Here is a 24,730-nt window from a genome sequence, read left to right on the forward strand (position 1 = left end):
AGTAGACATAGGCCTAAAGCATATTGCCAGTAGAGTGTTCAGGAGCAAGGTACCATAATTTAAGATGCAATACACAATGCATTGCTTGTCATGAAGCCATGCCCCTCAGGAAGTCTACAAATGGCCAATACTCTGTGCTGCTCTTCAGAGGGCATTCACATGCTCACAGAAATAAGCTAACAGGAATCTCATGAAGTTCAAAGAAAGAGGTATGTTATATCCTGCCCCTGGGGAGGAACAACTGCAGGCAGCTGGCATCTGGAAAGCAGCTCTACAGTCAGATCCTTCTGGGCCTGGAGGAGAAGGTGAAAGTCATCCAGCAACACCTTGCGAGGCCAGCAGACCCTGTGCCATGCTGGGCAGTGCTCACCAGCAGGCCAAGGAGGGGGATTTACTTAAGCTTTGTCATTACATCAAAATATAATAAACAAAACTTTTAGACTATATTAACAAAAAACACACACAAACTGAATTGAATACTTTATAGGATAAAGCAAATAAAAGTAAACTGAATTCTTGCAATACCACTCTATCCCAACTAATCTCATTATTTGATTCAAGGTCTAAAATATTGCATGAAGTAAAACTAGAGAAATTTCACATTTTATGATTTTCCAGAAAATTTATTTTTGTATATATTTAAATATAAACAAGAGCAATGATTTTCCTCTACTCCTTAATTTGAATATCATCTGAAGATCTGGAAGAAAACAAGACCCCACTAGATTATTGGTGTTTGTGTGAAGTACAGTAACATTCTTAAGAGAGAAATATACTGAAATACATATTAAATTGACCATTTTTCTCAAAGAGAAATTTAAAGCAGAAGGTCTTGATCCAAACAGGAGCACTAGGGAAAAATGTTCATTGTTTCTCTCATCAGGCCAAACAGTAGTACTACTCTGGGAAATCAGAGGATTTGGGCAGACTGCCCACTCAACTTATAGGTGAATCTCAGATGAGCCATATCTGCTTAGCTATCCAGCTAGGATTTTCCATTGTTGTTTTCATGTGCATATGATTCCAGTGCCTTCGTGCAACACAGAGCCCTCTCTGCCTTCCTCCCCAACCGAAAGGAGGCAAGTGTCTCAATACCTGTGTCAGCAAATCTATATCCTCCCACACCTGATCCAAAGTCCACTACAGCAATGGGAAAGCAAAGTGAACTTTCATCTCTCGAAGACGTTGGGAGACTAAAGTAGGTTGCATGTAATCTTGGATCCAAATAGAAAAAAAAAGCAGCCATCAAGTTGTTGTGGTTTAACCTGGCAGATGACTCAGCACCACACATTTGTTTGCTTACCCTCCCCTTCCCAGTGGGATGAGGGAGAGAATTAAAAAAAAAAAGCCAACAAAGTAGAACCTGGGTTGTGATAAAACTATTTACTAAGATAGAAAAAAGGAATACAATAGTAGTTATGACTGCATATTATCTACAAACACATAAGCAATGCACAAGAATTCCTCACCATCCTCTGATCAACAAAGAGCTACATTACATTGAGGGCAATTAAGAGAACTCCAGCACTGCACAATATCTGTCAAACTTTAAGATCAATTACTATTCCTCCAAACAGTTTGTATGCTGCCAAAAATGACCAGGATACAAATGTATGGGTTAGTAGTGTGCTTTCTATTTTGTGCGATGTAGAAAATTCTTGTGATCTTACATGCTCCTTGTAACAGATGCATGACCTTTGAAACGCTCAAGATCCCTCCTCAAGTGAATGTTTATCACCAAAGAGCTGTCAGCTACCAAGTTTTTAAAAGATTAACTATGCTGAGTCATGTACTTCAAAACACCACAAAACCACCCATGGAATGTTGTTACAGGAGACCAGCGACAAGAAATCCAGCTTGGGGAAAATACTAAAAGTAGCTTCACACACCATATGTTCCCTAAATCTTTATTATAAGTCATTTTTCATTTACTAGCACTACAGGAAAGATCTATGTATACAGAGGACTGACCACACAGTCAGTCCTTTAAGTGTAGGAAAGAAACAAAGAACAAGAAATCAAAATTAGAAAGGCTAATGACTTTCAGAAAGGAAAGAATATCACTGGAAGGTAATAAGTAAGGCTTTTAAATAGGCAAGTTACATTTCACACAGTACCTTTACAAACAGTTATTCATAGCAGTGTTCATAAGCCAAGAGCATCATGAACATCAAGTCGTTCAGAGTCGTGAACATAAAGTCATTCATAAATGTAAAGGGATTACAAATAGAATCAAAGCAAATGGCTTTAATTAGTTTTTTGAGTTTCTCCTCAATATTATTGTTGTTTGTACCTTTTACTGTGCAACTCTAAGAAGTTACTTATATCAGGCAAGTGAAATGATTTACTGTTTATTACTACCTAACTTTCAAAACTTAATAAAGCATGTTTGCCCAATTTTATCACACATAAATAATACTAAAATTAATAATCTTAATGTATTTAGGAAATTATTTTAGAAACTCTTTCTCTATTCTGCCTCCTTTCATCCATTGATCATTCCCTATTTTGGACACTATAGCTCGAGTTTCTTTGGAGTCCTGTACCAAAATATTCGGCAATGCAAATAAGGGCAGCAAGAAAAGACTGACTTACTGACAACTTTTAACCCCCTTCTGAAAGGAATTAGATGATATGAAAGTATTAAGCAGAATATGCACCCCTACAGCACATGAAATACCACATGCATTTTAAAATTCTATTAACAAAACCAAAATCATGTAAAAACAGTGATCTGAGTACATAGGCCACCACATACTTAAAAATCAAATCCAATTTAGAAGCAGGCACAGGTTTGTTCAAACAGCATTGTACAATTTCTTTAACACTTACAGAATTTAGATGAACAATATTTTCATTCACTCACAGTTTAGTATAAATATAAAGCAAGGCACCCCTTAAGCATTTTAAATAACAAATTAAACATTTACGTTTTTTACTGTGCAGTCAGGCTTAACATTTATGCAGCTTCAAAACCAAAGTACAGCCTCAAGGGAAGCCTCTCCACTGACAAATTAATACCTTAGAGAATAGAGCTGAATGGTGGCAATGAACTCATTTGTTCCCCCAATAATGAAGAATGACTCTTTCTTTACCACATCTGTGACTGTTGCTATGGTGACCCAGACTTACCTCATTGCTTCTCGAAGTGCTCCTCGCTCACTAAGAGTCGTGTGCTTGATGTCATCAAAATTATTTTCTAGTTTCTCACAATTCTGCAACAAATGCAAGAACCCATGTAAGTCTCTGCAGCAGTATATTGTACATGTATTACAAATGTCCAGCATCATGCAAACAAAACTGATTTATATTATGTAATCTCACAAATTATGCATTCTGTTTTAATTATACAGTAGTCATTAAAAAGGCACTGAGAACTCAGAAACAAAGTAAACATGAATCTTCTTACATGGTTGTCATGGAAATCTTATAAATGTTCCATAATTAAATGTATAGATTTATCACTTAGAGAAAATAAAATTCTCCTTTACAAATACACAAAGCAACACAGCATACAGAAAAGAATAAAATCCTAAATGTGAATTTAAAATAAGTTATAAATTCTGTCCCAGTGAAACAGGCAGTGTTGTTAGAACAAACCAAGCTTTGTTAACACAATTCTGAATATGGTAAGAACTAAAAAGATTGTTTATAGAGACCTCAATCACTTAATATATTTTCCAGATTAGAATTCATCAATATTTCTAAAGCTGATATGAAGACAAACATTTTGTGACAATAAAAGAAATAAAATCTCCCTATCTTCTTATTTTTAACCGTGCAAATGGTTAAGTTACTTCAGAGTACTTCAGAGACACTTTCCTTCCACTCCCATACAGGCAGTAAAATTGATTCAGAAGATACTGAGTAAAACAAAAATTTGCATCTGTACAAAGTGATTGTGAAACACAGCAGATGAGTTCTCTAATCACCTGCATCATCCATAGGACTTTATACGCTAGAGGCTCTGAGGTATTGCCGTCCTCTGCAATACTTTCTGCCAATACCAAAACTTACCTCTGGGAGGCATAACTTTGCCACATGGGTTGAGAAGCAACACAAGTTGCAAGCACCATTAACAGTTATCATCGCTAACAACTAGAAAGGCAGCATTATCAGGCTCTTTAAATAGAACATGTGAACTGTTAGTTGGTCATATGCTTCCACACATCTTAACAGCTGAATTAATTTTGAAGTCCATACCTAAAGTTATAATAAATAACTTATTATTTCTTGTGTATTGATTCCTTATAGTTATACTCAATTAGAAGTTACATGAGCATTACTGGAGAGGAAATAATTAGATATTTGTCAATGATCTAACAAAACATCTTAATTTGTCCAGTTATTTCTCAATTTAATTGTAGATGTTTTAATACAAACTTTTAATACTTCAACAATACGTTTCTGAACAGTAGAAATGAAGAAGTCTACATTCAGAACTCTCCATTCTTCTCTCCCATACAAAAATGAAAACATAAAATTGTTAATATTTGGAAATACCTCTAAGTTGATCTACCTCCAATATTACCACTAAACCATGTGGTTAAACACCACATCAACCCTTTCCTTAAACATATTGAGGGTTGGTGACCCTCAATACAATCAGATGTCCTTTGTATGTCAAAATCTTACAGAAAAATTCAAAGGGATTTCACCAAACAGGTAAGCTCATCTAAAAATACGCAAAAGAAACCCAAACTGACAATGCTAATATAGAAAGAATTCCAGATTTATCAGTACTAAACTGAAAGCATCTGTGCAAGCATACAATCAAATTTTGCATCCTTCAGGAAAACAGATCAAGGGAAACAACATATGGAATATTGCTCCAAGCACTGAAAGACTAAAGCCCGTTTATTAACGGTCTTGTGCCACTGGCAACTCACCACAGGTTCAGGAAAATCTGAGCATCATGCAGTTCATTTCTCTTGGCGTTATGATATCAAGCACGTAGAGAACTGACAAAGGATCGAAAGCTCACAAGATTTTATCAAGCAGAAACCTAAATCCTCTCTATATCCTACAATCTAAAATAACTGATGGTGTCTAAGTGGGAAACACTAAAGTAAGTCACTCAATCCTTTTCAGTTGGTGTTTCCCATTTGCCTATATGGACCATTCTGTATTAATCAGTTGAAGGGCAGCAAGGGTGGCCAGCACCTAAAGAAAAGTCTAATCACATACACTCGCACAAATACTCCTTAAAACAAAACACAAAAAACACATAAGAATATGGAAATAAATAGAAAACACAGAACAAACAATGGAACATAGTTTAAAGATTCAAATAGTAAATGTTATAATTCATTTGGGAGGATGATTTTTTTTTTAATTTTTTTTTTCCAAATTTCACAAGCTGTTCTAGACAATATCACATCTACCTTTCTCAGCTACCTTCACCTAAATAGTTCTCATCCAAAGTACAGCAGCTGGAAAGCCTGTAGTTTTGCCGTTAGGAAAAAAATGACTTAAACACTAAGGCAGATGCAAACCCACTAAGGGAAGATGACCTCACAGTATAATCACTTAAGCAGTAAGTATTGAACAAGTGAGCAACTACTGACAGTAGCTACTATTATTTTCTAGTTACAGGTGCAGTATTCCAGTAAACTAGCGTGGATCTCCCAATGAAAAGAGAACAGCAGTCTGAAAGACTAAAAATAAGCACAGCTACATGTCTATTAATGTTGTTTCTTCATGGGTCTGAGCATCAGTTTGCACAGTGTTTCTAGACATAGATACGTTTTTAAGATATCTTAAAAGGATATCAGTCAATAAGAAAGGCCCCAATATGTATGAAATTCTGAGCACAATAATACTTTGAAGAACACATAAATGGTGAAACTTCAGTAGACCATGACCAAGATGAGTTTTGCATTTCTAAATATTAAATCAGTAGCAAAACCTGCACTCATTTTATTATCCACATGTAACACGATGGAAAGCGTAGCAGTGGCATCAGAGCAAAGTTCTAGGCTGCAGCAAGTGAGGACTTGGTCAAATGTAACAGCCATGGGCTCAGAAATAAAGGAAAGAAGCTGTTTAGTTTAGGAAGGCTTTAAATACACAGGGATCTCCAGCAAGATACCTTTACCCCCCACTGGCAGCCCTTAAATGAGGTTGGGGAAGCAGTGGATCCCAGCTCCACCCCTTCTGGTCACCCAGGGGCATTACATGCACCTGAGCTCCCCTGAGTTGGCCCTACCTTCCATCAGGTGCTCAATCACTCCTTCAAACCATGACTTAGCATTTCTTCTACACCATGCTACTAACTAGATTAATATGTGTATATATATACCTTGCAAAGAGCAGAGTGTTTTGGTCCATCATACTTTACAGATTTAAGTATAGTGAGCAATTAAACCTCCAGGTGTTTAGTTTTCAGCAACAATTCAAGTACAAAATTCAAAATACAAACAATGAAAAAATTGATTTCAGAAGCTTGCAGCCAATTAATTTCTTTGGGTATAGATAACATCTAGAAATTTTAACTCTGCAGTTGAATAATTACATTTTACTCTATACCTCCTGTATGAGATCACTGTTGGCAGATTCATAGTATGTATGACACTAAACTAAATAATACCTTGGAGAGGTTCAGAATGAAAAATAAGTAGACAGATACAGTTAGGGACACTGCTATCATAAATCAAACTATCATTGCATGTCAAAAAGTCACAGAAATCTAAATACTTATTTTCCTATAGCATAAACACTTTGAAGTTTTCAAATGAGCCAAAAATCAAGAGAGAGTGGAACAGTTTTGATACATATAAGTGAAAAGCTTATTGATCATTTGAGAAGCTACATGATAACTAGTTAAAAAGGCAGGTGTGCACTAGATATCCACAAGTATTTGGCATTTCATACAGTGTACTGGTGGAGCATCTAATCAGAAATCAGAAAGATGAACAATGAGAGTATGAAGATAATGAAGAAGCAAAATTAATGCACAAATTGGAAAGCTTCTTTTACTATAAACATAAGGCAATGACTTTCTTACTTCAAGTTATTCCTGTTAAAAAAGCAGTAAGTTTTTGGAGGAGGAACTATGTGCTCATAAATCTATTTTTTCAGACACGGCAACTGATAATTGTAACATCCTGGTATCAACTTCATAGTATTCTGTTTTTAAAAGTCTGAAGTCAGCAACTACCAAGTTGAAAATACTCATACTTTTCGGTACTTGTTGAACTAACCAGTTAGCTCACACAAATATAAATATTCACTATTTCTAAATAAATTTCTAGGATTCTAGAAAAAGTGAAGTTGTACACTTAAAAAAAAAAAAAAGACTGTAAATGTTTGTCAGATTAGTTTTCTTTATTTCCCTGTGTTTGTCAAGCCCTCTTTTCTTGACTTTGTCAGAGAAAGACAATTGTTGCTTTGGGCTAGTGGATCAAATGCACAACTCAGAAAACAAATTTGCTCTATTGCCAGGTTTCATCAATGAGAATCAGCATGAAACACAAAAGCATTGCTGTGACAGGCCTAAAACCTTTGAGGCCACAATTTAAATTCACCCATTCTGCAATACAGCTCTGATAAAAATGACCCCACTTCCATCAAAATCAACTACAAATCTTCCATCCAGCCAAAGAAGAACAAGATCACACTGAGCCATATGCTGCTCTATCCTGAAATACTTCACATAAGACTTACAAAAGCATTAGTATTACAGATAATGTCTTAGACACATTTCTAGATAGTTGAGAAATAGAATCTTTTGATCTGACAACAGAGTAAGACCTATTCTAAGACAGCGTGCAACACCAGAGTAGAGTAGATCTTTTATCCTAGTTGATACACTGCCAAATCAGAAGCCTTACTTAAAATACCCCTCCCCCCCTTTAAGACAGAAGTTTTTAGGTAAGGAGAACTGCCAAATTCTTACAATTTATTGCTTCCACATGAACTTAGGAGAATTTCTAAGGAAGCCTATTTGTAAATATCTCACATTTATTTTTACTGTTGAACATTCTCTGTATGTAAACAATAAGAAATGAACAGCAACAAAGTTAAAAGAGCAGAAGAGCTCTCACCTGTTAAGTTTTGGTTTAGTACCAATAGTAAGAACACTTTTTTCCTCTCATTTTTTCATTTTTCCTTATAATACGTTAGAAAAGTTCTGACAGAGTACAGTATCTCGATTTTCTAATGCTCATACACCCAGTTTTTAAGATCTTTACATTGAATGTCTTCGAATCCAGACTTCAGATTGCTTAAAATGAAACTGACTGAATCAAATGGTGAAGAACATTGCCATCTCTCTCTGATGTTTCAGTTGGCTTCCTTTAAAGGTGGTAGATTGTAATGACAGATTTCCAGAAGAAAAAAAACTACACACATCACAAATTCTGGCCATGTTAGCTTGCTCTTCCGAAGATATTGACTATACTGTAGAAAGGATTTCTTTTTCAAAAGCTGACTTTTTTCAGGGGCAGTATAAGAAGTGCAGAATGGTTATTTCTATATTGATCTTCTTATTTATATATAAAATGTTAACATCAATAGATCAATATGGAAACTTACTCTGGAAATCTGAACTATCAGCAGAAAACTTTAGAAATAACTATCCTGTGTTTTATAAACCTAAAGCAACATTGTAATAGTAATCTAAACTGTAATATATTGCAGCAAAGGATAATTATTAAGGGAAAACACAGCTGACATTTTCTGATTTACACACACAATCAGAGATGGAGTCCAAGGACTGTGACATAATTATCTCCATGCTAACAATTTTTGTAAATCTCTTGACAGAATTTTTGCTAATTTTAAAATGCCTTCTGAAGATTAGCACTTAAAAGTGTTGGGGAAAATAGCACAATTTATTAGCCAGGGTATAATTGTAAACCTTCCAAATACTCATTGTGAATATCATTTAGACAGTAACTCCTGCTTTAGCAGCTGGTATATAAGACTCCTGTTTATCGAGTCTTGAAACAACAGATAGAGTAGAATCTAATTAAACAGAATTACATGCAAAAGAAAAAAATATGAAAAACAGACTAATATACAACTGCTATGAATTTGGAATAGCACATCTAGTTCTTTTGATGTGAACTCATGAAACATTGTGCTTTATTACAATAAAACCTTACGAAATACTCTTACCAGACCTCTCTTGATTTGGAACAGACTGTCTTTCAACACTGAAGCAACACAAAAAGCTAAATGGTTCCATTGATCTCCTCTCACAGACTTAAGCACCCATCTGCTATTGGATAAAATGTCTTTCTGTTGCATTATAACATTGGTACGGCAATTTATTAAAGTTACTCAGTAGCCACTAGCAGTATTTCACATAGGAAGCCCCTTTAAACTATCTTTGTATTGAGCAACTAAACACACTGGATGTGAAGGGGTTTCCAAAGGATTAATAGCATTTGTTTCATCTACAGAGCACTGTGGAAAGCTAAACAAGAAAGCAAAAGGACTGATTGATTCTATCTAGAAGATGTTACAGTCTACACTGTATCACCTAAGCTCCTCCATTCCATTTGTTACAACTCATTCCCAAGGGGTTCAGCCCAAACAGGGTAAAGTAACTTAAAACTGATACCTGAGCAATTGTCCGCAAAAGAAAGATATGTATTTTTAAAAAACATATATTCTTAACATCTGAAGAAAGTATACTGAGCCCTCAGGTATTTACATAACATTGACAGCATGTCATTCATAATAAATGAACATTTGTTACAGCCATTTTTTCCATCTTGTGACATAGACATATTGGCCAGACAGGCTCTTTGAAAAATACATATATTAATATACCAAAAATAGCAGGCTTCCATCAGAAAATCACCCCTAAGTGTTAGCAATCAAATAAAAATCAATCGAACAAAATATTAAGTAGAACTGTGGGAGGCTGTAATCAATGCTTCCTTAGCATAACCATATCAATTCTTTTCAGTTTCTTTACAGGAATATTTTTAAGATATACAAGAACATAACAAATTTTCTCCAGAAACAGAAAAATATTGTTAAGGTAGGATTGAAACTCCAGTGCATGAGGTATTTTCTGAAATTCTGCAATTGTATTTTGTTATTAATTACCAGAAATACTGCTCATGTAATTTTGAAGTGGAAGCTGGCAATTTCAGAGTTTGTGTTGCTCCCTCAGCTTAAGTGATACATATAATCCTTAAACACAGGTAATTATCTAGAAGATTATTACTAAACATACATGACTTTTTAGTTTGCAATGTTACTGGGAGTATGAAAGTTCTTCTGATCTGAAATGGCACTTTGCAAACTTCCCTTTCATGCTTTCATGCAAAATTTCAAGCAGCAAAATTCATAACAGCCTTTGTGTTCACACGAGGTACAGAATCTTGTTTGCATTCAACCTGCTGTTTTCAGAGCAGATGCAGACACCACGTGTTTCGAGAATAACAATACATTTAGTGGGAGCAATATGGGGAAGACAAGTAAATAAACGGAAGATGAGTGAAGACATAACGAAAGCACCAAGCACAACAGAATAGCGGGCAAAAGAACTAAAAAAGGTTAAAAATCTGGAGTCATGCAAGACAGCAAAGGCACAGTAGAGACAGAGACAATCTCTACACAAGATTTCTAAATACACTATTTTCAATTGACAATGAAAACTTAACTGAATAAAATTTATCAAGAAAACAAATATCCAAATGCTATATACCCTTATAGTATTTTCCTGTACCTCAACAGATCTTGCTTTTCCTTCTGCATTCTTTATTCTGCGTTAGCAAATATTGTTCCCCTAACTTACTGAGATTAAATAAGTGAATGTGAAGAGCTGAATAATATTGAGGAACAACATTTGCACAGCTCATAACATGGAAAAAAAGAATCTTAAAAATGTAGATAGAAATGCACTCCTCAGAAAAAAATTGTGCTCTTGACCTTCAACAAAGAGCACAAGAAAAAACACATACTCAAAAGCTCAACCCCTCTTTTTTTTTTTTTTATTTGCTCCTGTTATTTGTTTTTAGAGAAATGGAATGACCAAGTATTTAAGGAAATAATCCCACCTATATGAGAGTACCAACTTACAGAATCTCTGTTATTTTCCCTCCACAGCAGTGGAATTACTGAATATAAAAGCTTTCTAGAAATTAAAATTATTATTCACACAGCACTTGAAAACACCCAGGATAAGTATTATAGACTCAGGTCTCAAGTCCATTTACCACCCACAGCACCTAACAATCCAACACTTCAGTATTACACTGTGTCCTCTTTAGTTCTGTGCTCCATTTAAAGCCCTTCCTTTGGAAGATTTCACGGTGCCACCTAATTAGCTTTCCTCTCCAAACTGTTCTGGCCTGTCTTTAGACACTCAGTATTATTGTCCTTGTTAGCATCTTTAAAACTACTGTGTTCAAGATTGGATGAGCAACACAACATGCCATGCAGCACCAAGCAACCCTCTTCCCTCAATTCTCAGGTACCAAGTGCATCCATTTTACAGAAGAGAAGCCTGGAGCAACACTCCTGCTATAAGCACTGTTTGGAGAAGTCCAGTTCAGTCTCACCTTCAAGACACAACAAAACTGAACAGCTGTGTATGCAGCACAGCTCCTGCTGGAGTCTCTGAGCTCTCGTAGCATTTTCCTCACACAACTATGTTATTTTCAAGTCTAGAAATGGGGCCAGCTATTGCCAGAAAGGAGCTTTCAGTTCCCAGAATGCTGAACAGGACAGAGTTGTTGCTTGTGTGTTTAACTTGGGGAATTTGAGCATCCCATTCCTTCCCAGCAACCAGAACTTATCCTGGTGCCCTCCGTGCAATTACCCACATTTTACAATAAAAAGCAATAACCTAGTTTTGAAAATGCTATTTTCAAACTTACACCACAGAATATTTTCTAAATAGCACAGAATCTTAATATGAAGTATTTTTCCTTTCTACAATTAATATTGGACCTACTAATCAACCTCTTGCTCCTGAGCATCTCCACAACCATTGCACATTTGCAAGCAGAGCAATAGGAGAGATTAAGGCAATGGCAAAGCAAACAAACAAAAATTATCCTCTTAAACAATTACCAAATTTTTTCTTTTTCTTCCTGGAAACATCATTAATTTCAATTTCTAAGCCTTATTCTTATGCATTTCCCCTATTCCCCTCATGTATGCAGTGTTTAAGATTCCAGTGTTTAATTTTTATCCAGTCATTTTCTTTTCTTCTCTTTTTCTCCTCCTTCATTACTTGGATTTTTTCCCCTACTGCTCTATTTTCCCTTGTTTAAATTTTCCCCAGTCCCTTCTAATTATTTCACATATTCTGCTCTGTTTCACTATGTCACAGCTTTCCCTTGCCTTGTTTTCCTTAATGCATTCCTTTATCCCACTCCTGCAGCTCTGTGCTCCCTTCCCTACCATAAAACAGCTCCAAGCAGGACACGCAGCTGCAGAACAGAACCAAATCACTCATGGGGCACCTAGAAAGGCCTGGTGCCTACCAGAAGCAACCACAGAGGGTCCCACACCAACTGCCACTTAAGGGTGCAGGTAAGTGCAGAGAGCATTTAAGAAAGAAGGAAAAAATTCCAAGAGTGAACAAACAGCAGCATTCGTGCTGCCACAGAAAACCACAATTTAACTGTTGGGGGCTGCCTTCTGCTTTCTCAACTATGCTGCAATGCACTAATACCACCAACAGTACAACTGTGAAGAAGAATGTTAATGTTTCTCACAGAATTTTTTGATACGTACACTTAACTACTGTAGCCTCTAAGGCTTTCCCAGGAGTTGTACAGCTCATTGTTTTCTTACACTCCTGCATAGCTGTTGCTGAAAGCTTTGCAGCAAAGTGAGTAGTTGCTTTTGTACATTATAGGAAAAGTGGTCTAGGCACTATAAAGCCAGAAAAAACAGTGAAATTATTAAGGAATTCTGTTCCTAGAGCTGATAGGAAGAATCTTAAAAGCTATTCAATATCTTATTTCCAATTACTTCAGATGTGACAGAAGTAAAAGTTAAGCTTTACTTTTTATTCTTTATCTCTTCCATTCAAAAAAAAAAAAAAAAAAAAAGTTTGCTGGGCTCAGTCTTCAAAAGATAGAAACAAATGCCCATTAAGTCCATACTTTTAAAAATATCAGTGGTTCAGCATCAGCCAGACAGAGTTTCAAGGATAGGTACTAAGATAGTTTCCCCTGTCCTTTAGTTCCACAGCAGTGCAAGATTCCATCCAGTCAGCAGCAACTTCCTCAAAAGAAAAGTCTTTAATTTTGGGATTGAAATAAAAGTTTTTCTTAGGAACTAACATTTTAAGGATACTAGGACTTCTGGAATGGGAATCAAGAAGTAAGAAATGCTACAGCAGAAGATAAATGTGTAATTTAGCTGAGCACCCATCTGTGATGAAGTCCTAAAGAATGGCAAAAAATATTCAGCTTAACATCCATCTTTATGAAGGGCATCAAAATCGGTGCTATTACTTGGGAATTTTAGACATAACTAAATCTGCCCCAAAGCAGCTTGATGTCTGCATAGCTGAGCACTGGTAGATATTTAGAAGAACATGAATCAGAACGCATATCAAAAAAAAAAAAACAAAACAAACATTTAACAGTATCAGTCTACATCATACAGCTACAAATCATTACATAGTAAATAGAAACTTCAAGCAAAATAATTCACACAGGACAACCTAACATTCAGGTAGAAAATTCCTGTTTATTAATCTTATTCCCACAGCAGTGTCTGTAGGAATTCAAGGCTGAAGGGTACACAAAGCTGGATGAAGAATGAAGCAGAACTCTAAGTGATACAGGCCATCAAAAACCAAACTATGTCAATTAACTAAATTCAAAAATAGCTTTAAAGTGTTGCTCTTCCAAGACTTGCTTTGACCCCTTCACATGCATGCTTTAAAACACTGGGTTAATTACTTGACAAAATGCTATCTTACATAGAACTGCTGTCTGACTGGGAAGCGTTCATGTCGTCAGCAGCCCCACAGCTTCATACTTTACATGCAGCCCTTTTGTGCTGTGTGTGGCCTTAATTGAACACCATTCAAAACCATACTCGAAGGCAGAACATATTTTTCCTGTGATTGTTTCAATGGCACTCATCACTTTGGTATCTTAAGTGATTTAAAAGCCATTTACTCATCTGTATTCTACAGATATCCTCTTTTGACAGATAGCAATCAGCACAGAAAAACCATGCAATAACTGTGAGCATGCCATATCAGACATCTATGGTACAAAACTCTAAAATACATAGGAGACCAAACGTGACAACTTGTGCTAATGGATTTACTCCCCCGCTTTTATGTTCAGTTGCATTATGCCATCTTTTGCATGTGCAGTTAGATGTCCCTTCCCCACTACCACTACAGCGAGGCCACAGCACAGCATACCTCTGCTCTGAACACTAGTAACATATTCACTCTCAGCCTTTATTTTCTGGCAGCAAAAGGGTATCTTCATGTTATTATGCTAATGTTACCCACAGATTATTAAAAAAAATCCGTAATTCCCTGAGCACAACAATGTATAGTTTTGTTCTGCTACGCTATCCATGCTCTTCTAATCTCATCTCAATAAACAGCCCCTTGATAACTGACAGTTTATTGGGATTACTGAAAATAACAACATACCTTATGTGCCTAGCACCACCAGAAGCAGTAGGTCTGATTACCCCAACACGACACTTGACTTTTTTGTGTTCTCATCCATTTGATGGAACAACCACCCTATAATCAACTGGTATTTCTAAATCACCTTCTCTCTTAATTTCAGCTATTAACTCCTAGCCATCCTTGTCCTCAAGCGCTTGGCTGTGCAGTCTCCTAATGGCACTATGAAATCTATTCTTACCTTTTATTATTATTATTATTTTAACTCCAGAGTTATACAGTTCTTTTGATGATGATAAACTTCCTTCTGTATTAACAATTCCTGTTGACTTTTTTTGTAACATGCTCCTAATATTTATGTCAAGCTCATTAATAAAAATATTAATCGATATGAATCCGAAAACTGATCCTTCAACAAGCTCTGTTAAAAGCCCAGGAGCAGCTATTTCAGCAGTAGACAGTGTAATTTCCTTAAACCAGGTCCTCATCCACATTGCTATACTAATCCAAGCAGATGATACTTAACAGCTTGTCACTGCGTCACGTTCTACCCTTAAAAGAGCCAAGAGAGCAAAACGTATTGTGCTTTATCTTCCATTTGCTTTTAATACAAGACTAACTGAGCTACAGCTGCCCATCAGCTCTTTTTAAATATAGAGATAGGATTGACTATTCTTTAAATATGTGCAAAAGCACACAGCTTGATTTATTTAACAGTCTCACACTTAAGCCTGAAATTTCTAATGTCAATTTTTCTGTGATTCTTTTATGGTCATTTTTCTGTCCTACTGACTTCAGAGATCAAACTTCAAGTTTCCCTCTGGCCTGCTTAGGGTAATTTCTATTTCTGGACTTGTTTGCCCATTAGCCATATCTTGTTTTAGTCTCATTTTATTGGAAATGAGACAACAGCTTAAAAAGATTTCAGACAATACCTAGGACATATAATCCTATCTTCACACAGGTTTTCCTTGTTCTTTTAAATACATAGCTTTAGAACCTTTTACTATTTGTTTTATATAGCTGAATAACCTTTTACTATTTGTTTTAATTTCTTTTGCCAGGTGTGAATCAACTTGACTTTTCAAAGTTATCGCTTTTTCCTCTGTACTTCCTGCTTTGCCTACCAATCCCATTTTTCCTCCCTTGACTTATCATACTCTTAATATTCTTTTGGAAAGTGTTTCTCACATTAGTTTGAAACTCTTCCTTACAAGCTGGGATGCTGATTCCAAATAACTTTTTACATATTTCACAAAAATAACAACCTTCTCAAAATTCACACCCTTGAACAGGTTAGTTCAATTCAAAGATCCGAATAGGTTCATCTCCTCAGTTTTACAAAATAATAACTTAAAATTTGCTTTAAAAGCTTGATTAACATTATTTCATGTGATTGTCTATTCAGAACATTAATCCTTGCTAAATTTAAGACTCCAGTCCACTCAGCTTAACATGTGACTTTATCCCTTCTGATTTAATGACTGAAGTTTGTTGGTTATTAATCAAAGAGTATCTGCATCTTACCATTATTAGAATGTGTGGTTTTTTTCCCCAGACTGAATATAGAAAGTTCATCAGTCTGACAATAATTTGCCTCTCTAATAACATTAAGCATAGAAAGTTGTGAGGATAACAGAATGAAAACAGTGGACTTCACAGATGTTGGATCAGCTGAAAAATATACTGATTGATAAAAAAAGCAAAATAGAGAGCAAAACCAGAAAGACAAATTAAATACACATTTATTTCTGAGCACAGCTAAGAAAAAAAATGTGGTATCATCAGAAAAGTCTCTTAAGCACATCTCCCCTATGGCCTTAAAATCAAAATCATGAAAGCAGGGAAACTAAGATACACACTTAAATATACACATTTCTAAGTACAAAAGCTAAGGCACTAAGAAAATTTCAATTAGCAAAGAATGAGAAGCGAGAAGATTGCTCTATATAGATGAGAAGTAAGAATTAGGAGAAGTAATTTATTTGGACTGGCACGTATTCAACTTATGGCTTCAATGCTAACCCCTCAATTTCTCTTGAGTTTTAAATTCTTATCTCACCTTTTAAAAAGTTTAATATTTCCTCCTTTTCCATTTCCCTGACCCCACCAAACATTACTCTAGTAGATTAGTATACTGCTTTCCTTCAGGTATCCAAGAATACTTCTCAGCAATTGACAGAAAAGTAGGTTTTTTTCAGTAACCTACTTGCACACTCACTGGATATTGTTTTTAAATAGACTAATTTATTATTGGCTTATAACAACAAAGTGCAGAATACTTATCTTAAAAAGTTAAGATGTATAAAATACATATAAAACAAAAAATTCAAGGATTATAATATGCATTTCTTTGAGCAAGGATAAATGTTATCATATATAAACATGTAAACCACTTTATTCTACTGAAATGATTGTAAATGCCAGCATATGGTATCGATACGAGGAAATGCAGAGTAATTAGTTAATCTAAAAAATGCATGAGCAAGAATTTGACTGCTAAATGATTAAACTGGTACATTTTAAAATGTATATTAATATTTAATTATTGACACTGTGAGAAAAGAGAAAATCTCTTGATGTTACTTCTTATCTCTTTCTGATACTCAAAGTAACCCATGTATTATTCATATGAATAGTTTGTGCATATACAGTCAATCACTAGTTATATAAAAGAATCATTCTCAAATTCCCTAATCACCTCAATAGAACCTAATGCAATATTTTCCACATTTGGGAATCAGAGTATTTTATTTAAGAAATGAGCCTGGCCATGATGAATACAGTGCAGTCTGAGCAGACATCAGTTCAAAGAATCAGATGTCAAAGTGCTCCCTCTAATGTCCCTTAATCATCACACCAATTAGTCGTTGAATAGTGATGTGATTAAAAAGACTGCTGCTATCCCACACCTATTCAGACTAGTAGATTTCTACATATGTTCTACCAATTAATGTTTGAATAGAGCAGCGATTAGAGAGACATCTGCCATTGTATATCCATTCAGAAAAGAGCTAAGCTTATATATTCATATGCAATGAAGACAAAAATAAATATTTGCAAAGGTAAACTGCACATTTAGATTATATATATAATTGAGTTGATTTCTGTTAATAAGCATTCTCTATTTTACAATATGTGAGAATATTTTTTATTTATAAATATATACTCTTTCATCAATACAAGTCTAGAAATGGCCAAATTATTCATTGAGTATTTATTCATTAAGGTTCCTGGTTTTAGGCTTTGGTGAACCAGGCTTCATATCTTTTTGCAATTTGCACTATTTCTGCTTCCACCCATCAGTTACACGAGAACTGCTAACTCAATTATTCAGTGATATCTGATTGGGCACAAAAAAAAAAAAATCACATGACATTTTCCCACCTAATTGTAAGGCAATACTTAAGGGTAACAAATTGATCATAGCTGTGAGATAATCATTTATATCCGTGTTTTCCTATACGAGTACAGACATCTGTATAGCAAACAGTCCAAGTGAACTTTTTTGTACTTTAAATAAGGGTTGTTTTTTTTAAAACAGATTTTCGTATGCAACAGTGACAGCCGCTGAAATGCTGCCAAAATTAAAAGTAGTTTGAAATTTTACCCTGTAATCATTACTCTTTTAAGGGAGTAAACACATCCTCTGAAATTAAAGGGCAACATGATCTGTTGCATCTTACAGCTAAGCGCAGATCTCAGCACAAACCAATCTGGTAGCTGCATTATAACATTGCACAGAAGACAAAGCAAAGAATTTGGCTCTCTTCGATGGCCAGAACGAACTACAGAACAATGAGAGAGTCTTGTCCCAAAGTGATGTCACTAAAAAAAAAAAAAAAAAAAGCTGAGCTTAAAAGTTGTTTTATTCAAGAAAGAAAAGTTCATGTTGCAAAATGTTGATCAGGCTTAGCAAATGTAAGGACAAAGAACAATGCTACTACTGCCAGAAAATCAATACTGTTACAGGCTATGGCAATTAGCTACAAACCAATTTAAACTCCATTTCCTTTGTCTCTTTTTAGTTGAAATACTTCCAACTCTTCCATCTGGAGCAACTTCTACTATTATTTTTTAAAGCAGAATCCAAAGAAATTCTGAAAATATAGATAGGTTTGTATCATCTTCTACACTAAGTAGGTACCACAAGTTGTCTTTCTTTAAAAAAAAAATGCTGCAATACAACACCTTACTGAATTACCCAGCAAGAAGTGAATTTATAATATTTCTATAAAATTGTACAAAAGCCACAAATCTGCACATGTACACATACAAGCAGAATTCAGCCCATAATGCTTAGAAACACTAATCACAAGCAAGGACTTCAGCATGGTGCTAGCTGCCATGCAAATGCGCACAGTAAGTGCCCTTCTAGCTCCTGAGTAGTCATCAAGCATAAAATGCTTACCAAAATTGAAGAACAGCAAGATGGCAACCATAAATAGAAACATAAATCTGATATCTAAAACAATCCTGAATTGCTGAGGAAAATCCTGAAATCAAAGTATCACCAGAATCAAAAACTCACAGCATCCACAATTCATTCCTTTGCTCAGGTTTTATCTATGAAATTGATGATCTATTGTGACCTAAATTTACCATCCTTTCCAAAGATCTACTGTCAGTATAAGCACCTCAGAACTTTTCTGCCTTGGATTTCCTCTGACAAAGTGATCTTTTTTCCCCAGCCATGCTCCTGAAATTTATGCCACCTTCCAGTATGACTCAGAAGATGTCAACAGAGCTAATGTTTAGGTTTGGCATTGCTACCAAGGGTGACCCATATACTCTGATCTGAAGCTGACAAAATTTCTGATGTTGAATGACTGTGTATCTACAGCAATAAATCAGTTTTACAACAAAATTTGGTTGCTAAACACACTAAATAAACAACAGCACTTATTGAAAGTGTAACTGGGCCATCCTTGAAGAGCGCTGATGAAAAACACTGACATTCAGTTTCCACTTCAGAACTCATTTAATGGGCAAAAGCGTCTCAGAGCAGACGAGGAGTTAAAATTTCACTCGTATAATTATTCTGAAGAAATATTTAAGTCTGCCATCTGGAAGTACATTAGACATTACCAAGTCACTATGTGCATGCCTCAGCAGATGCAGCTTTTGTTCAGAGTTTTGAGAGCTGTTAATTTAATTAGTTTTGTATTTTCATACTCCCACCTTCCCTGTAACAGTAATTCTGCTAAGACAGCATCAGCCACATTTCAAAAGAATCCAAAGCTAAAAGACAAATTCAGATTTTAAGGAAATGCAAAGTAGTACACTTCGTTCTGTGGTCTTTCAGAAGAGCCTGACCTATCCATTAAGAGGCACAATTGTTACTGCCAATGGTTTTTTAGACTATAACAAGAATTATGTTCTATATACCCTTTCCTACATTATAGTTTTCATACAAGGCCAGGAAAGCATTTGGTTGTTCTTGCCTACTAATCAGTGATGACCTGGAGAATGTAAAAGTGCCGTTGCCCCACAGATCTGCATGCAGTAATGCAGAATTCCAAACCAAATTGATTCTTACGAGGGCTGCTCTGAAAGTAATGCCCCCTGTTTTATGATGTTGGCCCACGTCATAAGAGGGAGATGTTGGCGGAACAGCAGGAGTGGTTGAACCTTCCTACCATTACTCCATTACATTTTGCTGCCCTGTGACAGACGGCGGAAAAGGAGTAGCCTCACAAAATGGTGTCTGACATGGAAGCACATATGAAGCAGAGGTGCGTCCTTGAAGTCCTCCATGCAGTAACAGGTAGGTGTCCCACTAAGTGGCATGGTGGTGATGGATTTATGCTTGAACTAAACGATCTTAGTGGTTTCTTTTAGACCTTAATGATTCTATGACATAAGAGTCATTGCTTTCAGAGCAATCTACATAGATTGTAAATCAATTAAGAAATACCATCACGCTATATTGGAGGACGTTCAGAATTTCTTCTGAATCAAAATTCAGCCAAGACATACAGACTAGCTATGACCTCAAGATCCACGCTGTTTGCACGGCCCAATAATTTCAGGACTTAGGGCTTCAAAAACTTTGAAGACAATAGGGTACACATAATTAGAAGTAGGAATGTGGGAAGATAGGGAGCTTCTAAAAAGCTAGGCACTTTCAATTACCAAAAAAACCTTTAAATATTCAGATTTTATGAACTGAAAGTACAAAGATCAAATGGAGAAGTCAGAGATAGTAACAAATTTGAAGGCTACGAGCTTTGGAAAATGTGTGCACATTCATCAGAAAGATATATACGTGCACTATAACTGGAGCTTCAACCAACTATGTAATGAATAATTTCCATAGGAACAGCTGATGAGGTAACTGCAGAGGTGCCTGCTACCCCTACCGCATGGATACCTAAGCCTCTTATCAAAGTTTCTGAAAGCACAGGAGTTCACAAGCTCAGTATTGATTTCAGGCCACCTGAAAACATCAGTATGTAAACTGCAGCTGCCCAGGAGCTGCTTACTGAGCAGCTCAACTACCTGTACAACATCAAAACAGTTGTGGGCAATAACTGCACTGGACATCCTAAAGAAATCAACCCTGTTCACAAACCCAAGCTTTACGTTATTGTTGTAACAACTGGGAAAAACCTAAACTAACAAATAAGAAAATAGGAAAGCTAGCTACAGTAACACAGATTCTTGTCATTTTACAAAGGTAGGAATCATGATTAATAGAGGATGGCTGGAATACTAAGGATATCCTAGGTTGCTTCTTCCCGCAAATATTTGTTGGAGTTCTTTATTTTGAGAAAATTCTGTTTAAAAAAAAAATTTAGGTTCAAGTTGACCCAAATTAGTCGCAGAAAGTGTTATGGTAACACTATTAAAACACATCACAATTCTGTATACATAAGGGAAACAGTTTAGAGATGCAGAAATAGTACTCTGGAAGTAGGACTTCACTCCTCTGAATTTAGAGGATTATCTAACAGAATCTGTAGGAATACCTTAAAAGCCCTACAGACCTTCTAATCAGCCAAGAGATCAAAGAGACAACCATGTCTGATTGGATTTAGCCAAATATCACACTGAGACTAGGAAACTAAATACCTAGAAAGAAAAAGGTGATATTTAATGGCAGAAATTCTAAACACTATAGCCCTTTTATAATGCAAATACATTTATATCAAGACCTATTTCCTGAAAAAATACAAAGTAAAAAATTTAGAAATTGAAAACTGTGTTAATACCAGTTTCATTTATTTATAAAATATATACATCTTCATGTATATATATGGCACGTGTATATATATTACACATACATATAAATGTGTATTGTTTCCATATTTCTGCACTGAATGAATAGTTATAACTCTCAGGAAAGAAAACCAACAGAAGTGCTACTCTTCCCAGAGTTACTCATGGGAAACAGAAACAAGAGGAGCAAGCAGGCAGCAGCCACGCAGAGTGGGAAGAAGGCAGCCAATGCTGGCAACCCAGAGCAAGCAGCCCTGCAGGGCTCAGGGAAGTGGTGAGCTGGATGCCATAATCACAGGTGCTCAAGGCTGATCCGACTCCAGAACAAGAGGAAAACAAGTTGCTTCAAAGATGTACCAGCCCCCCCAAAAAGAAAGATGTATGGCATGTACTGGTTCTGAACAACCAGTCACAATTTATCTGCAGGAGCAGAACTAGAAGATAACTTTGGCTACAGAACACCACAGCAAATTCAAGTTTGAATTTCCCATGCAACTGAGATTCCAGCCTCAATAATTTGTTGCATATTTCAGATGCAATAATAAATGTCTACTTACAGAACAACTTTTGTCAGAATTCCTTTTCCAATGCTTCTTGACTAGTTTCTTCATTACAGTTGAATGAAGAGTTGCATGAGTCTGCGTTCGGGGGTTTAAAGCTAGGAGGTTCTGTAGAAAGAAAAGAGAAAATACAAAAAAACAGATTTGAATTTCCAAAAATACATTTGAAGCTTCTTAAATCACACCAAGTATTTATTTACACTGCTATGTAAAACCAGAACAACAGTATTTTAGCATAACGTCATAGGAATCTGTTTAGATTTTCATTTTCCACAATACTTGGTTCTGAACATTTAAAAGGCATTCCTTGGATATCTATAAAGCAGCATTACACCCAGCAGCCAGCCATCCCTATGATAAGTTTCCACTCCCCAATGTTTCTAACCTAGGCTACATGGAAACATGTGATTCTACTTCATTATAATGCTCCAAATAAAAAGTGTACAGCAAAGCAAAATATGTAAAAAGATTTTAAAGCACTCGTGCTGTTTTTACACATTTTATCACAACAGTGGGACCTCCAGCTTTTCCTATACAAGAACTTGCTTTTGCACATGGTGACCTGATAAGTTACCCTCATTACAAATCTTCCTCTCTTCAATGTTTTCACTTGCAAGGATGCAAGTGCTGGAATACAGCACTACTTTTAAGTGGCAGTTGTAGTCAGAAAACATGTGCACACTGAACTTTGTAATGTCTTTCATTAAAGAGTAACTTGAAAAATTAAGTCAGCCTTTTGGAACTCAAGCTTTTCTTCAGCTTAGGCAAATGACAGGTTTCTGTACAAAACTGACCTCGTATAATTCAAAGGGCAATTGTGAACAGTATGCAACTGACAGATCAAGAACCAGATCTAAGATAGGGAACCAAAACAGGCATACTCTTTGTTGTAACTTTTGAAATTGGTTTTTGTAAGATTTCCTTTAAAAAGATTCCACTTTAGCATTATACATCTAGGCTGCAGTGAATAAGGTGTACTCACTGTTGCTATGCATCAAAGACATGCAAGACTGACTTATAGAGCTAGAGACAGAAACTGACAAATGCGATAGGTTATGTATATCAGAACGCTTCCTGATTTTAAAAGTTCACTTGAGTACATCTGCTTGTGTGGGTGATAAAGATGAAAAAGCAACCCGCGTTGCATTTAGCACTGATGCTTATGTAGTTTGGGTTTTTAGATGTGTATTTTTTCTCCCTGTGTTTGAGTTGTTTTGTTGTTGTTGCTTTTTAAGGCAAAGAGGTAGCATTCTAAGAAGGTGCTTACAGATGCAGCTCCATTATCCCAGCAGGATAAGTTCTGCTCCACCTCTGGGTGTTCCCCAGTTGAATATCTCAGGCAAGATGTGGCAACCAACGGCATTCAGTGGTGGTTTATGCTAATTTCTTTCATTCTTAATTAAAACAGAGCAGGGACATTCACATAAGGGATGTCACTTACAGCATCTCTGCTGCTACATTAATTTCTCAAGCTGATCAAACTCAGTTGTCAGAGCACATCTGACTCGCTGCTGATAGGCCAGTGAGTGCCCAAACCACCCAAACTGGACAGTAGCTCTTGAATCACGCATGCACTTGAGCAAAATCTTGCCTACTATCTTTTGTAATTGCTTAATGCAGTACTCTTAGCCATGAATATTATAATTATTTTAGCAAGCTCTGAAATGAATTGCAAATTTCTAGTAATAAACCGTAACAGATGTACTCCACTGGGTACAGCACCAGTTGGTTTAAAATGTGGAACAAATGGTGGGGCAAGCCAAGGACGGAAGAATCCCCATATGTTTGCTCCTGTTGGAATTCTGCAACAGGAGTATGGCTCCAAGTGCAACAGTTGCAGAAATCCAAAAGGACTGCATAGTCCAGTATGTTCCAGAATTAAATCTGAAATAAAACTGGCACACTATTAAGAACATACTAAATCACATATACAACATAAAATTGCTTATATTCCCACTACTTAAATAATATACTGCCTAAATCTGGGATTGCTGACCTAGGTGACTATTTCAGCTAGAAGTCCCTGATGTTTAAAAATAACTCAGAAGTGAAGTTAACTGCTTGAATGGAAAAGTAATGCAAATGCTTTTGAGTCTTTTTAACTGTCAGAAAGGAAAATTAGTGAGGGTATTTTCTTCCTATTCATTTCAGTTCCCTAGTTGGCTTTCAGCAGCTTATGGCTAGTCAGACATTTAGTAAATTTAACAAATACATTGAGGTAAGTCAGCCAATAAGTGGAAAATTACTGAGAAGAAAGTCCTGGAGGGACTGTTGCAATAACAATATATGCGCCTAGCTAAACAAAAATAAATTGCAAGTGCAAGAAAAGAAACCTGAGGCCCTGTTCTTTCAAATACGCTGGCCATCA

General features: G+C 35.9%; 1 protein-coding gene across 4 annotated transcripts in view; it reads right to left on the minus strand.

The window, feature by feature from the left end:
* The window catches only part of DPYD (dihydropyrimidine dehydrogenase), a 327,599-nt gene that overhangs the window by 272,888 nt on the left and 29,981 nt on the right, over window positions 1-24,730 (minus strand). For 3 of the 4 annotated variants that reach the window (XM_052666446.1, XM_052666449.1, XM_052666448.1), the window contains exons 2-3: window positions 22,360-22,470; window positions 3,133-3,215 (exon numbers count right to left, since the gene is read on the minus strand). In XM_052666446.1, coding sequence (XP_052522406.1) covers window positions 3,133-3,215; window positions 22,360-22,413 — 137 coding nt within the window. In that variant the 5' untranslated portion in view covers window positions 22,414-22,470. Of the gene's footprint in view, window positions 1-3,132; window positions 3,216-22,359; window positions 22,471-22,936; window positions 22,958-24,730 lie in introns of those variants that run through there. The other variant, XM_052666445.1, reaches the window with a different exon arrangement.

Source organism: Tympanuchus pallidicinctus, unplaced genomic scaffold (genome assembly GCF_026119805.1).
Source record: "Tympanuchus pallidicinctus isolate F22 unplaced genomic scaffold, pur_lepc_1.0 scaffold7, whole genome shotgun sequence".
Classification (NCBI taxonomy): Eukaryota; Metazoa; Chordata; class Aves; order Galliformes; family Phasianidae; genus Tympanuchus; species Tympanuchus pallidicinctus.